The sequence below is a fragment of the Limanda limanda genome, chromosome 5 (genome assembly GCF_963576545.1).
Source record: "Limanda limanda chromosome 5, fLimLim1.1, whole genome shotgun sequence".
NCBI lineage: Eukaryota > Metazoa > Chordata > Actinopteri > Pleuronectiformes > Pleuronectidae > Limanda > Limanda limanda.
In genome coordinates, this window is record NC_083640.1 from 8724257 (window position 1) to 8740675 (window position 16419).

A 16419-nucleotide genomic window follows, 5' to 3' on the forward strand; every position below is an offset into this window, starting at 1 on the left:
ATTTTTTGCTCATTTGTCGGAAGCAAATAAGAAAAATGAAGTTTTCTGCTTGAGAGCAAATTGCTCACATGTACCTAGAAAATGAAGAGTTTTTGGGTGATCAGTTAAATTAGTGATAAGTGAAACCATTTAATTTCCACTTCCTGAGACTCAATGATATGACATTCTTTCTTTGATTAGTTTTTATTAATGCATAAGAAAAAGTAAAGTTTTGATACAAAACTAGTTCTTTAATATTTGTATACTTAAAGGAAAATTTGTATATTTCCTAATGTGATAAAATACAACATTTTAAAGAGTATTAACAGTCCTCACAGACAATTAATGAGACGGGTATTTCCTATCTGTAATTTATAAGCAGTGATCATGGAAAACATGTTTTTAATAACTAATACAAATACTCAACATTTTCTCACTGATTGCACATTTTACAGCAATAGCAACATACTGCAATTGAATAAACTATCATATGAAATGCTGGGGTGTAAGTGAATCACTTGAAACAGTAGTAATGTGTAGTCTTCACATAAACACAAAATAATTATTCAATAAAAAAATACAATATTACTCATTCAAGAACATTTATCCGACCTCCTGTCCTGTCGCACATTTCCACAACCTGAAAAAACAAATCCTGCCCTGCTGCAGTGCCTGTAAAGAGAGACTCAGTTTCTCTTTCGATGACACAGGAGGGTCGATGTTATTTGCAGCAGTCCGATCTTGCATTGCCAAGAAATATTGCACAACTGTATGTTGTTGACAGTCCCCTGGTCCATTTCTGATTGAGGTACATAGTTAAGTTAATGACTTATTTTACTCTCTCTGTCCATTCCCTTGTCCATCCTTTTGCAGCTTGTTATGGAGGTATTTACTCATCAGGGCTGATAGAAACCATTCTTGATGTCAGTGCTCAGAGACGATCAATTCTCTCCTCTTTTTCTATAATGGTTGAAGGTTCGCTCACAGCTGTGACAGCATTTGAGTCTGTCTCCGGTTTTATCTCAATGTCTTCATAGCTCAGGTTATCATAGACACTTCTCATGTGGCTCCCCGTCTCCAGCTCCTGGCTGGCCTTTGCTTTTTCCTGTTGCAGCTGCAGCAGCACTGCCTTGTTCACACTAGGACCTGAGAACAAAAAACAGCCAGATTTTAGTCCTCGCTGCCAGTTTAATTGATTTTCTCAGTGCATAGAAGAAAAGTGCTGAAAATAAAGTGCATACCAAAGTAGCTAAGCAGCACTGGGAGGAAGATGAGTCCATGAGCCAGCCCCAGAAGTGTGATGACCAGGTTTAACCGGAAGAAGAAGATCTGGATGAGCTGTGCTTTGGCAAACGCCAGCACAAGGATGCCCGGCAGGTTGGTCATAGCAACACCAGCAACCACCTTCAGGGTACAAAATATCCATGTTTAACTCAGACAGCAGCAGCTGATCATGGTTGCTCATACAATTAACTGTGTGTGGCACTAAAAGTGAACCTTTATTAGCTCTACTTTCCCCCTTTATTTATTAGCAAGATTACGCAAAAATCCCCAGAACGATTGCCTCCAAATGTGGAGATGGGATGATGCTTAGGCCTTTGAAGAACCCATCTCATGTGGAGATTAGGGGGAAGATTCAGTCTTTTTTTAAATATGTTTTTGACAGTAGGTCACTTACGTTATCTGTCTGTTTCCATTTTCTAACTATAAGAAATAGACAATTGTGTAATATATATCTGTGCTCTTCTAGTTTCCTTGACATTTGTGCTTTATATTTGTGAGTGATTCTGCACTAGATTGCCTTATACTGCCGTTCACTTACCGCACTGCCCATATTGGCTGTGGCCTCCATTGCTCTTTCCACATGTGAGGGCTTGGTGCTGAGCGCAAAGGCTCTCGTCATATGTGACACAAACTCCACAGATATGCCCACCGCCTGCAACAACATGAAGAATGTATATGTAAATCTGTATGTACATTCAGAACGTAACTTCCTGCAAACAATGTTTCTGTTAATCTGTTAATGTTTTCATATCATAATTGTATTTTTATAAAAAGGAATTATCACTGAGAGGTTTGACTACAATTTGACATGTACAGTTTAAAAAAAATAATAAAAGAAATCACAATAAAACTGTAATGGCGAGGATATAGATTCTAAATACATTTATATATGTACCCGCATAATGGAGGATTCAATATACGATCAAACTACAGATGACATACAACTGTCTTCACAGGCTGAGCAGCACTCCTCATGACAAGTAGAATGAGCTATGTAAAGTGGATGGAGTGCCCCTTTAAGCCCCAGCATAGACATGTTCTTACCGTGACCAGATTGATAAGGGCCACTGCGTTGTAGTCGATGCTCCACAGGGTCATGACGCCCACAGTGTCCACGATGATCATGATGATGGTGATCAGGTTGAGCAGGCCGGAGCGCAGGTCCAGGCCCAGAAGCAGGCAGCACACCACGAAGGTCGGCAGCAGACACAGCGAGATGTTGTAGAGTCCCTCTGGCACAATAGTCAGGTACTGCTCGTAAAACACATTGGTTACCCTTGAAGACAGAGAGGAGCAAAACAATGGTCAGGAAATACAGACTGCTTGGATTAAAACCTGTATACAATAATGATAAGGAAGAGTCTGTCCACAGTGCTGTAGATGGAAGGTGTGATATAGGAGTTTGGGAACTGAAAGTACATACGTGTAAGGAAATACTTCAAAGTCAGGTGAGGTGCCAGAGATATTCCGCATGCCCATGGTGATATTGTGGGCCAGCTCTCTGGACTTCAGCAGCGCAGCAGTGAACTCCTGAGAGTTTGTTAAAGGTGTGTGGTAAGCCATGAACCGAGTGGCTGGGAACACGGCAGGAAAAAAGAGGATCGCTCATTATTTGGATTTCTATTTACAGAGTAACATCTTTGACTGCTTGGCGATGACTTACCTATAATTTCTCCGCTCGGATCTCTCACCACGGCCTTGTCGTAGGCCCCAAGACCACTATGAAAAGTAACAAAAATAAGCAGTGAGAATGTTGTTTCCATGTGTGAACTTTTTGTGTGTATGTGTTTAACTATGATACACACCCTTTGGGGCACTGCAGGTCAGGCCTGTTACCCAGGAAGTCAGGGAGGAAACGGTTGAAGTCTTCTACACTTGGCCTGAGGACGCCATCCGGAGGAGCACGCAAACATTTACGTCTACAAAGGTTAGCAGCTATGGAGACATGGGGGGAGAGTAAGAGTGGTAATAAAGTACAGGTAGAGTAATACAAGGAAATTCTCAATAAAGATTGGTTGTTTCTCAGCAGTGATTCTCACGTTCAGTTGCAGGACAGAAGGCTCCATTATTTGCAACGGTGGTGTACAGACGACAACATTTGGCTCCAGGGTTCAGCCAGTCAATGAAGTCATCCACCCAAGAGTTAGCAGGAATGGCCAAGTAGGATCTACACATCAAATTGTAAAAAGACAGCAAAGGTCCATGATAAAGGATAAGACTATATGTTATATATTTGTTATAGCTATTTTAACCGAATTTAACAACATGTAAATCTGTTACAATACTGAGATGTAAATATTTAAATAAAGTCTCAGATATATAAGTTAATTTGATGCTTTATATGTTTAGTTTGAAATACACTTTTTGCTGTAAATTAGAAGAGATGACGCCCCTTGTCTGTATTATATTTTGAAGCTACAGTCAGCAGCTAGTTAGCTTAGCATAAAGACTGGAAACTGGCAAAATACAACTGGAAGTTCAACACACTTATTAAGTACAGAAATTATAGGGAATACTTTGAGTGCTTGCTCTCTGCATGGCTAGACGTGTAAGAGGCAGCTTCAGCTTGTATCTGCTCAGTGGTGTTCATATAACTCAGTTTATCATTAATTGCTCTGATTGGATAGTATATGAGAGACAGGGGTTATATCGATATCAGGTACAGGTCAGCCTTGAACCTTTGTTCAAGGTTGTGTGGGTAAAAAAATGATGATGATCATATAAAGGATAAAGGTACTCTTCATTAATTTGATCCAACTGATTGTTGCTGAGGTAGGAAGCAACCGCTTCTACAAGCCTGATTCCTTGTGTTGAGGTTATGAAAAACTCACAGATCAGGGTCATTGGTGGCGTACTGGATCTTCTGGGTTAGTGAGAATTGATCACAGCCCACGCTGGAGCAAGCGCCATCCATGCCCTCCACAGTGGTGAAGTTGTAACCCCTTTTTGTGACAAAGTAAACAGGAACTCCAACTTCAAAGTATTTGTACAAGAACTGGAAATAGTCCAACATATAAGAGCCCTGCACAAAAAAAAGAAGGTTTGTAGGGTTACATTAACACAAGACTGTGCGAGCATTCATTTATGTTTATGTAAAAGTGTGTACGAACCTGGGGCATAGCCAGCTCCTGATCCAGACCAACTGTGACATTAAACATGAGGAATACAGATCCACAGAGCATGAAGATGAAAACCAACATCTGCAGAACACAAGAAAATATGAACCTTTTAACTTCTTTTTTATTAATATATTTTAGTCACATCAGAGGCCACAGCTTGAGAATCTGTGAAATGTTTATGGCTGAAGTGTTAGCTTTACCACTATGATCCGGCTGTAGCGGCTCAGTAGGACGGGAGCGTAGTATTTCCTCATTAAGGGCAGCAGGAAGCCCTCATTCGGCTTGGTGGGACGCTGCGTTGACACTGTGACACAGCAGACCAGTTCACAGCGGTTGTTGTCTTGGCGCCGGGCATCAAGGGACAGCAGCGCCACAAAGGCCGTCATCTGCAGGATGAAGTCCATAAGCACAGCCAGAGCAGCGTACAGGGCGAAGGTCCTGACTGCTGGCATGGTGGAGAGGGCCCCTTGGGTATCCGAGACATGATCACAGGTTAACACATTGTATGGAAACCCAGCATGATGTACTTCAGTGACACCTTTTCATATGTCACTGTTATCGGTTGTTCCTACCTAGAAAGAAGCAGATAGACTCAGAGAGACTGCACAGGAGCATGCTGGGAGCTACGTTTCCAAGGACACGTCCAATCTGCTCCTCTCTTTTTTCTCCAGGCCTTCGTGCATCTCTCTGCAAGGATGCATGTATCACATTACTTGAAATTCGTATTACTTAAAATCATCTATATCCAAAACCTATGGTGCACGGTATGTACCTGGTACTCCAGAACAAAGATGAAGATGTTGTCGGCTCCTACAGCGAGCACAAGGAAGGGCACAACCTGCAGAATGACCAGCGAAGAGGGGATGCCGATCCAGGAGTAGAAGCCAAAGGAAATCAGGACAGAGCAGCCGACCACCAGGATCCCACCCAGACCCACCAGGAACTTGGAGTCGACCTTGAGGACAGAGCGATTAGAATCCAGATGTGCATTCAACTCTCTGAACCATGTTCTTCCCATATCTTTGTTATGTCATGCTTTCTTTATTGTATAACTTTGAGGCCAATAAACTATGTGCTCCACTGAGAAGTTAATGCACTTTACAGCTGACATAGCCACACTGCAGTTTCTCCTTATCACTTGTATGATAAGTACGGTTCCATAGATATTACTTTCTGGGTGGAGGGATATCGTATCCCAGGAACGTCCGTTTTTAGTGTAAAACAAACAAAGTTGTGTAGCAACATCGTAACTGCTGCACTATCGCCTTTGTGTAAGGCTGGTCTGCAGTTATGTTTTCTTCTCTTTTTTTGCGACTGTGTTTATCATTTTTTACCATAATGTCAAAATGAAATGCATGGAAGAACATAATATACATAGACCCCTTTATATATATACCTACATACACCTATATACATATACATACACACAGAATAAAACATACAAATCCAAACATCTGCATAAATAAAACACAGACAAACACACGCACATATATAAAAACGTACATATATATATACGTACATATACATACATAAACATGCATACATACAAACATACAAATTAAATTAACATTTGCTAAGTAGCCTCTGACACAAAGTACAGCTGAGGATGCTAAAAAGGCCATTCGTGTTGCAGGTATCGGATCACAAATAAAATATTGAATATACTCAAATTTAAATATAATGAGAGGAACATTTTTAACCTGTGGTGGGGCTAAAGTTATGAGCAGAGAAAAATGAGAGCTATTATATTTCGTTATCTGTTGATCATGAAAGTCTGTATTAAGATTTCTGATAATGAATCCAGTAGTTGTTGAGATATTAACCCAAAATGGTAAATTGACCATTTGAGTACATTCAAAATGTAGTGCGGACAGTACTATCTGTGAAGTCTTACCAGTATGCGTTTCCATGAAGTGTACTCTCCCAGAGCAACAGAAATGTAAATAAAGATGACAGCATAGCTAATCATAAAGATGGGGATGTCCTCTGCCGTGGTCCGATTTATCTCATCCTCCAGGGACCTCTATAGAGAGAGAAGAGGGTTTCAGGTAGGGAGTGGTACCAGAGATACCTCAACGATTAGGAGCTTAGGAGTTAAGATAGTGAGGTGAAGGATAAGTAAGGATGCCACCCAACCCTTGGACGAGCTGTAACAGCAGGTCTTTATCAGCATGGCACTGATTATTGCTTATTTTTACATTTTTTATCTCAGATCTGAAAATAAAGGTTCAGTGTGTAGAATTTAGATCCCTTTCACCTAAATCTTACACACTGGACCTTTAACATCCGTCCTCGGTGATCTGATCTGAAGTGGGAGACACATTCTGGATGCATTCGAATCTCAGGTGTAAACAAACAAACTGTCCACTTGAGATCTTATATCTCAGGACAGATGCAAAAACCAGTTTAGGTCACTTGGAAAATGACCATTGTTGATAATGTGCAATATGCATGATGTGATTTGTGAGTTTACCGTACCTCTGCCATGTATGCAAAGGTGAAGTTGTTGGCAGGGTTTTTCTGGTACTCTTGGACAATTTTAAGAAACTCTGTTTCCCACTGCATGGCCACTTTAAACTTGGTGTTGGTGCGAGCGTAGTTGTTGAGGGAGAAGGTCAGGATTAAAGCCTCGGCATTGGTGAAGTCGTCATCTTGGGAAAAGAGGGAGGATTAGCATTAAAAGGAGCGAGTTAGTGCAGTCTAGTGAGTTTGTGTGTAAAGGATAATACTGAAAGTCACTAACTCGTATAGCCTCCCACTGCTAGAAAGGAGAAGACTGGAGCTCCGTAGTCAGCCATGCAGCTCATCCCCAAATCAGTGATGTCTTTGAAGGACAGGGGAGAGCTTGAGAAGAGACGGGGGGAAAAAAAGGAAAGTTGCGTTTGAGTCACTGTGAAGCTGCAAATCAGTCGCCAATGTTTTCCAGTTTGGGTTGAAATCCTATTTGCTGAATCCTTACTTGAGGCAGTAGATCAAGTGGTCTCTCCAGTCCACCTCTTTGGTCACCCCCAGCTCTGTCATGTTCACCTTAGCGTTAATGTTGTCAATGCTGTTCTGGAAGTACTGTGGCAAACTGTTGGTTGCACAGTCCGTCAGGGAGACGTTGTTTGGGCTCAGAGGCGCGAAACACACATCCTTCAGACTTGCCATGCGGTTCAGATCCTCTGACCAGAACTCAATGTTCTGAAAAACAAGAGGCATCAGGGCGTCAAAATAATATGATGAGGTTTTCCAAACACAGCTGGAGGAGCTTATGTTTTCACCTCTGTCTGACCAATAATTTTGGTCCTGATCTGGATCAGGCACTGACACAACAAGTTTTTCAACTCTTTCCCTTTTTGCCCTAAGGTATTATTCATGGATCTTGATTTAAAAAATCATATAGAGCACATTTAGGGAACTGATATCTATGTGGTTGTCAAATTTGGTGCAGCTTGATTAAATTCAAAGGGAATGTTGGGCCTTGGCAGAGGTATGCACATTCTTGTTTCATACCTGTATTCTTGTCTGGAGCTCCAGCAGCTGGATGATGAGATCCTTAGATACGATCCCACTAAAGTTCTGTTGTCCAAACAGCAAGGAATCATAAACGTAGCCCTTTCTGTTTGGCGCTGTCAAGATCAGCTGGTTGGTCCTGAAGAACGGGTCAAAGTAAGTGTCGTGGAAGGTTTTCTCCTGGCGGGCCCGGCTGTCGGGAGCGGACCACAGCTCCACTGGGTCAGTGGTGAGCTCGATGGACTTGAGGCCGGCACCAAAAATAGCCACGACCACAGCCGACAGCAGGAGCACCTTGAATGAAGATTCAATATTAGCAACAGAGGCAAATCTTTTTCATCGGGCTGACATTTGTTTGGTTGGAAGCCACTGTGACTACAAACTGTTGTAATGGTTTGTGGGAAAGTTTGATGGTCATATGAAAATCGATTTCTGTCCATTTTTAGCTCCGCCAAGGAGGTTATGTGTTTGTTTGTCTGTTAGTTAGCAGGATAACGCCAAAAACCACTGCATGAATGACCATGAAACTTGGTGAAAGCATGTGGCATGGGTCAGGAAAACACATTTTTGTAAGAATTTGTATCAGGGAGCAAATTTCCGTAGCATTGCAAGATAGGACCTTTCAGAGAGGAATTCATGGGTCTTGATGAAAAAAATCAGACATATTTAGGAAACTGATATTCACAAGTGTGTTATATAGAGCGGTTTCATAAGGCAACCGTTTTGCTTTGGCAGAGGTACAGATCACTGACTTCTCCCTCAGTGATCTGTACCTGCCGTCATGTGCTTAAAAATACTTACTGTGAGAGGATATGTGGCCATGAGGATTCCCCAGTGCCGAAACCATGAGCTCAGGAGAGCTTGAGCTGCCAGGCTGTTCCTTTCAGCGCACGTCACCTCCGACGGGTCAATGAGTCGCTGAGTCACATCATTACTGTTCTGGTCTTTGCCCTTCGCCTTCCTCTTTCCTTTCTTTTCATCGTCTCTCTTCTTAGACTTCACCCAGAAAGAGACAACGAGGTAAAATAGGAAGGAAAATATCAGGAGACAGAGCAAGATGAGGGAGATCACAAGGAAGCCGTCTGTCCCCAAGAGTCTGAAGGGACCCGGGGGCCGCGGTGGAGCAGGGATACTCGGGCACGACGCTTGGCAGTCTAGGCAGGAGCAGACTTGGCCTCCTGAAGGTGTGGTCTCGTTACACTTCAGTGCACGTCCGTTGTAGGGAATCACACCCTGTGGTACTCCCTCAGTGTCTCCCTCCTTTATCAGCTTGAAGTCGAGGTCCAGTGGAGCCAGGCCGTTGCTGGAGTCTCCCTGGAAGTCGTACCAGCGCTGAGCGTTACACAGCTTGGCGCCGTATCGTCCACACATGGTGCCGATGGCAAAACCCCCTGTGGCAGGTATCCTGACATTTTTGCAGGACTCGAATGACCCGTCTGCAAAGGTTTCGCTGAGGTAGGCCTGGTAACCCACCACGACCTCCCTCGTCACGTTGGATTCAGTGAGGTTCATGATCTTTGTGATTTTCACTGTCTGGCTCTGGTTGGGGCTGCAGGTGTTGATGCAGTGCAGGTGGGCAAAGTTCTCAGCGCAGGAGGGGCAACGGTTCAGCACAGCCTTGGACAGGACCAGGCTCGTATCAAGGGATGTCAACTGTTTAGTTGAGCAGCAGGCGTAAGTGTTGCCCTCGCCCTTGTCCAAGACGGGACACACCTAGGGTCATAACAGATGCTATTTTAACACAAGACAGAACAACACATTTTGTGGGGATGGTCCGACACTACAATACTTTTTTCATTCCTATGTTCTTTAAACTGTTATTGACATATACACACCTTTACGAGTTGACTGTAGTGATTTCCTGTCACTAGTCGGGCTCGGCTGTAGTTTAGACAGGGGACAATAGCAGGAATAAGGGAATTTTCTATGAGTGGGTTCTTTCCGCACTCCTCATAGAAAGCACAGTAGCCAGCCTCATGCTGGGCCTCGGACAGAACCTGTGTGGAGGACATAGGTTTCACATATACTTTAGTTAACTGGAAAAAAGAAGGGAAATCTTAAATGCATAAATTCAAAGTGCTTTATGCATGCTTAAATGCAGTTTATTACTCAAAACTCAAATATTGATGATGTAATTTGGGCGTGTATTATAGATCTTTGGCCCTACCTTGCATTTATCTGCATAATTTATATAAATTCACAGGTAAAAATGGATGATTTAAAAAGCTGCAGTAAAGGTTAGGTAGTTCACCAGTAGTGTTATTTCTACATGACATGTATCCTAATGACTTTAGAGCTGCACTATGTCCTGTGTCCTGTCAGCTACTTAATGTCTGCTGGCAAGATAACAAAATTGGCAAAATGGAAAAGTTGTTCAAGGTTGATTACAATATCCAGAACTTATAACAAATAAACGAACAACAGAATAAATTATAAGTCAGTAAAAGTGTTAAATATAGATGTTTCACAATTTTACGAACATAGTATGTGCTTTATGTAAAACTTTTATGTAAAAGCGCTATGGTTGGAAGTTGTTCAAATGAACTCAACTGCATTAATAAAACTTAAACTTTAAACACACATACACACTTTTATTGTGTGTATCCTGACCACATATGGTCAGTGTGGTGAATCGAGGACATAGTTGAAAGGAGTAGTGGAGCTGCTGTAAACACCTGACGTCAGCGGGCGCTATTTGAATTGTGCCCAGTTTCACTCAGTTTCAGCTCTTGACCGGTTTGATTCCCTCCTCCTCTCTGTGCTCATATATACACTATTTGAATCTGATCACTGACATGTTTAAGAGTGTGGCTTCAGAAGTTAAAGTTGACATCACTTCAAATATAATTTGAACTATTTCAGTTGAACTTTTAGTTTACGAAAGATTTAAAATGCCTTAATAAACACAATTTAAATATATCAAGAGAACGGCACCAGAAACACAGTTTTTGCTTTGACATTTATGGTCCTTTACTTAAAAAAATGTAATGACGTCTTTTGTGATTGCAAATATTTTCATAAATTTTTTTCCTGAAATGTGTAATTGATTAAATCTGTGAAGAATTTGAATTACAAAAGAAATCACATACATTCTTTAACTTGTGCCTTAACCTAGTATCTATAAGGTGCACCTTATGAAACTCAATTATCAGGTATCGACTGACTAACAGAGAAGAATGAGGAGATCAACTTACCATACAGGTCAGAAAGACGACCAGGCTTGTTACGTGGTCCATGATTCCTGTCAGGGTCCTCGGGTACAGTAAACAGGAGTGTATATTAATCAGTGTTGGTCTGCTGGATGATACATCCGACAAAGTAAGACAGTGACCGAAGTGCTGTGTGGTGTCCTCTCTCTCTCCTATCACCTGTGTTAGGGTTTTGGACAAGCCCGATGTCACCACTCCTGTGACGTCTCAGCTTTCTTATCTGGTCTGATGATGCAGCTGCCCAATCACAGCAATGAATGATCAATATCACTGTCGATAATTAACATGGGAGGGATTTTGATAGGGTTGCTGGGGAGAGCCAAAGCATAAGGAAGAAACTACGGGAGAATCCAAAACAACAACCACACCCGGATCTTGACAAAGGAGTGTCTCTCCTTCACCTGAAAAAAATGTATCAGATTGTCGCCATTACTGTTTCTGTAAATCTGTTTCTATTAAAGACATTGGTTTCTCCAAATCAGTGGCATTTCTGTTTGTTTTTTAATTGTTGTTTTGCAGTTTATACCGTAAACAGGCAAAGTACATTACAACCCGCCACAGTAAGCCTGAAAATGACCTTTAGACCATAATCTAAGTGACACTGGTGGGTGCAGTCCATCCGATCTCAAAGGTGCAGAGTGTAATGTCCCTGAAACCATTCTTTCTGATATTTTGTTTTCTTATTCAAACGTCACCCATCAAATCCATTAAAAGGCTGATGATAGTCGCAGGTCGTCATGGTGCCACAACACCATGACCAATCAATTCCTACCCCAATTATGTTTTATAATAAATGCTCTTATCGCATGTCAAGGACAGAGTCGAGATAAAGCTCACAAGAAAGGATCCACGGTCGTGCCATGGAATTGTCAGAGCATCAGAGATATCAGGGCAACAGGTTTTTTATGATATACAGATATGGTAAAATAAGACAATGAGCCAGATATCTTATGGTGTTGTTCTATGCTCTTAATAAATCAGAATTTTGTAACCTGGCCAACAACAAAAGATTATGAGACTCTGCAGTGCACGCCACTCAGATTAAAAGATGTGTCTTGTGGTCTATCAGCACAAATATTTAAAAAAAAATGTCCCCATCAATTTACTGACTTTTTCTATACTTTCATTCTGTAAATGAAAGGAAGAATTGCAGTTTTATTATTTTTTATTACTGGACACACTTAATATTTCAACTGCACTATATTCATTTGTATATACATCTATACATGGTAGAATCAGACCAGTTGCAGCATTACATGAACAATCTTAATAATAATCATAACCATTATTATAATTATGTATTTATGTCATAATTTTAGTATTTGTACTCATTGGACAGAAATGTGATTAATCAAATGTACATTAATACTGCTCATCAGTGTCTCTTGTCAAAGTGCATAAGGGATTTAGGTGTAATCTTTTCTGTGGTAAATTGCAAAGGAAACAAGTTGTAATATTGTATATATTATGCTAATTTATCCAAAGATTTCCTGGCAGGTAAAAACAAATCTTTACCTATACTGGTTTAAATTACAAAAGCTGAAATCACTATGCTACGAGTTCAAATGTATTTAGTTTGACATGAAAAGTATTTATTTATGCGTGCAAGCTTTTAAATATTATTCAATTGTACTTATGCAAGTTAAATCTATCAAATCATCACGTTCGACAGCCTTAGATTCACTATTAATAGAAAAAACTCACACCTTTCACAGACAGAGCTGTGAGAAAAATATCTTGCCGTCTGTCCTCCAAGGTGCAGAGTGTTTAAAAAGTATATGTAAACTTTCACCAAAGTCATCTGCAGATAGCTCACACTTCCCCCCCTTTACGACATTGACAACCATTATCTATTGTGCTGGCTGGATGCTGGAGAAAGCTGGTGATCTTGACTTTTTGGACTCCGGGTGAAGGGTGGTTTCCTTGAAGGATCTTAGCTATCAGCTGAAAACTGGCTCAGAGGATAAAAACCCTCTTTGTGATGGAGATACCGGGATCCTCAAATCTCTGCCACGATCATCCCACTCTCAGATAACAGTGAGGGGAACAGATTACCTGACAACAGATATCTTGACATTCAAGGTGATCACCTACAAGGGCCTTAATATTATGGCACCATCATACCTTAAAGAGCTCATAGTCCCATATCAGCCCAATAAATCTGAATGTTTTTAATTCAGATTTAATAATATGATTTACTATGTTATGTAAAGCACTCTGAAATGCATTTGATTTGTTTAAAAGGTGCTACATAAATAAAGTTTGAATAATCGATGGTTGAAAAACTGCTGATCGTCCTGCACAATAACACAAAGTAACCCAGCTCTTTTCACTGCACCAGCCGGGCACATGCATGTTTCAGCTGTTTACCCATTGTGCAAGACTACATGTTTCAGCCTGCTTCCATCAACTTAGCCCTTGTTATCAAACCACTTTCTTTGCATGGTTTTTATTAGGGTTTCATCATAGCAGGATACTAGATGAATGAGTTCACTCGTGAAACTCAAACACGTGAACCTGATTCATGTGAGGATTCGCTGACATTACAGATTATTACTGAAATCTGGACGCTGCGTCAAACAGCTAAAAACCTTAAATACATGTGTGTTACTGTGCTGAAATCCATGTTTTCTTTAAATTCACACACGTGAACTCTGGCTTTTATCGATATAATTTATCATTTGACACAACAGATTTTTTTCTGGCTGAGAACTTGTTCATTAAACCAGAAACAAAGGAGAAAAAATGACTGTGAATCAGATCAGTTTTATATCACCTCAACCCCCTTAGCTAGTTATAATCAATCTTGATATTTTTAGGACACTGTGTTGATATATGCAGTGGTTGTTGTCACTTTGCAGGTATGCAGGTATCAGGACCTTCTGTGTTACTTTACATTGTGTCGGCATGAGCTTTATTCTCATTCATCGATACTCTCTGCTTTCCTGGTGAATGAGTCACTAAAAATCAGTCTCGTTTGGCAGGTGGTAGATTAAAGCTGTTCTCTTCCGGTTAATAATATAACATAAATCAAACCTGTAGCCTGCTAGGATTTGTGAGTGGATGAGATATCACTGAAGAGTCACAACAGCTAATAAAGCATTAGTTTATGCACATGAACTATAAATTCAATATGTCATTGCTTAATTGTTAACTTATAAGACTGACTAGTTAACTTTATTATTAGCAGCTATGTTGAAAAGCAAAGTATGAACGACAACTTCATACGAGATGTTTGTTTAGTTTATTCTTCGCTTTTATTTACTTTGCACCATGTGGAGTCTGTGAAGCCGGTTTCAGGTCAGTACCAGGGAGGTGATTCACACTTGGATCACTGCCAGAAACGGAAATGGGAGCAATGATTACGCACTGAATGAAGGGTCATGTTGACATTGTATGTGCCTCACAGAGATAATAATGTCTTGGTGTAGCCAGTTTAGTGCCTAAGAGTGAGCTTGCTAAGGTGGTTAAATAAACAGCCCATCACTGCTTTGAAAGACAAAGATCTGTAAGGTCAATTCTGAATAAATCAAAAATCTTAGGGAACCATGGTTTTATTCCAGAAAAGTCAACATATCCAGGACAAAAACATTTCCTATCCCTATGAAAAATACAACATTTTTTTTGGGGGGGGGGGGGGAGTAATACAGGTGGCTCAATTGGACAGCTTTGATATTTTAGTACTAAAAAATAATTCAAAAGAAAACATAAAACATAAAAAAGGAAGAAAAAAAAAATACATGCAACAGTTTTCAAAGTTCATTTAAGGTTCACTAACCAAACTTTTACAATAGAGTGAGTATGAAAATGGAAAAGAAAAATAGAATTCAAAATCTGCGTTGCTTATTAGGTCCAAAGTCTCCAGGCCCAGGGAGGCCTCTGGGGAAGCCGCCCTGGCCTCCTCCGGGCATGTTGTTGTTTCCTTGCCCCTGCATCAATGGAGCATTCTCAGCCGGCATGCCAGGAGTACCTGCAGGACCAGAACTACCACCCAGAGAGTTTCTGTTCATCCCATGACCGGCCATGTGCATCCTCATGTCTTGCTCCCTGTTCTCAGGGAAGTTGCCTCTGAAGCCCTCCTGCTGCCTCTTCATCATCTCCTCGTTGCGCATCCTCATCTCCTCCTCTCTCCTCCGGTGTTCCTCCTCCTGCCGCAGCTCGGCCTGTTTCCTCTTCTGCACCTCCTGGCTGTGGAGCTCCTCCATCCTCCGCAGCTCCTCCTGGCGCCTCAGCAGGTCCTGCCTCATCAGCATCACCTGATGCTCATGTCTGGCCGCGTCCATCTCCACCTCCAGCTTCTCCTGAGCCTCCTTCATGTTGCGGTCCACCATGTCGTACTGCTGCTTCTCCATCTCCATCAGGGCCTTCCAGCGCATGGCATACTCGAACTCGAAGGAGCCCGGCTGGGCGAATCGAGGAGGCTGCTCACGCTCTTTGTGGTACTGCTGGTTTTTGTTGATGATCTTCTCTGAGAGTCCCTCCTCTTCATCAAGCTGCTCCATGGGTTCCACTGTGATGGGGCGAGGGAAGGCTGTGAGAACATAGGCACCATCGTTGCACTTATCCAGAGCTTTTCTTGCAGCTGGCTTTGAGGTGTACTCCACAATCCCCTTCCCTGTGGGCCTGCCCCGGTCATCCACTATGACCACCGCCCTCTCTATCTGACCGAACACCGCGAAGGCCTCCTCCAGCAGCTCGTTGGACACGAACTCTGGCAGGTTCTTGACAGACAGAGCAGCCCCGTGTGTGGCAAACCTCACCCGAATGGGCCTGCCTCGGAACTGGGTATCGTCCAGCTCGGCTCTGGCGATCTCTGCGATGATCCTGGTCTCCAGCCGGATGAAGCCGAAGCCTCGGTCCTTGTTGACGAAGATCTCGCTGGCCTTGCCGTACTTGCTGAAGAGCTTCTCGATGTCCTCCTCGGTGACTCCGGTCGGCAGGTTGCCCACGAACAGCCTGCTGCGCTGGGTGAAGGTCTTCTCCCCCGGCTTCCTGAAGCTCTGCATGTCCAGGGTGAAGGCCTCGTTGGGGCTGGGACGGTCCTTGGGATCCGGCTGCTGGCCATTGGTGTTCGTCCCCCCGGGTTTCTTCTGCTCTCCCGGGCGGTTGGGGCCGTGGTTGTGCTGAGGGCCTTTGTTTCCCTGCATCGTGAAGCCGAGTTCGAACCCGAGTGGAAGGAAAAGCTTCGAGGAAAAGCTCGCAGACTCTCGGTGGACGGTGGCGCACAAAGAGGCTGCGAAAAATGGCGAGCCTGTGCGTGCTGCTATTGTGACGTCATCTCAGCGCGCCGTGTGAATCAAAAAGTCGTGACCTCACATCTGTGCGACGGAGCG

At 42.4% G+C, this 16419-nt stretch overlaps 2 protein-coding genes across 2 annotated transcripts; both read right to left on the reverse strand.

The window, feature by feature from the left end:
* Positions 1 to 364: 364 nt before the first annotated feature.
* On the reverse strand, positions 365 to 11258 carry npc1l1 (NPC1-like 1). The gene is made up of 21 exons (XM_061070833.1): positions 11072 to 11258; positions 9713 to 9874; positions 8679 to 9590; positions 7878 to 8171; positions 7342 to 7565; positions 7126 to 7226; positions 6861 to 7033; positions 6277 to 6405; positions 5155 to 5337; positions 4955 to 5069; positions 4583 to 4848; positions 4374 to 4463; positions 4095 to 4285; positions 3303 to 3430; positions 3069 to 3198; positions 2927 to 2982; positions 2687 to 2837; positions 2308 to 2539; positions 1802 to 1915; positions 1221 to 1383; positions 365 to 1125 (listed from the first exon to the last, which is right to left on the reverse strand). Exons 1-21 carry the CDS (start codon positions 11111 to 11113, stop codon positions 911 to 913), a joined length of 4071 nt encoding a protein of 1356 aa, XP_060926816.1. The 5' UTR covers positions 11114 to 11258; the 3' UTR covers positions 365 to 910.
* Positions 11259 to 14717: 3459 nt separating this feature from the next.
* Positions 14718 to 16347, reverse strand: nono (non-POU domain containing, octamer-binding). Its single transcript, XM_061072408.1, has one exon. It carries the CDS (start codon positions 16231 to 16233, stop codon positions 14914 to 14916), a length of 1320 nt encoding a protein of 439 aa, XP_060928391.1. The 5' UTR covers positions 16234 to 16347; the 3' UTR covers positions 14718 to 14913.
* Between the last annotated feature and the right edge of the window lie 72 nt (positions 16348 to 16419).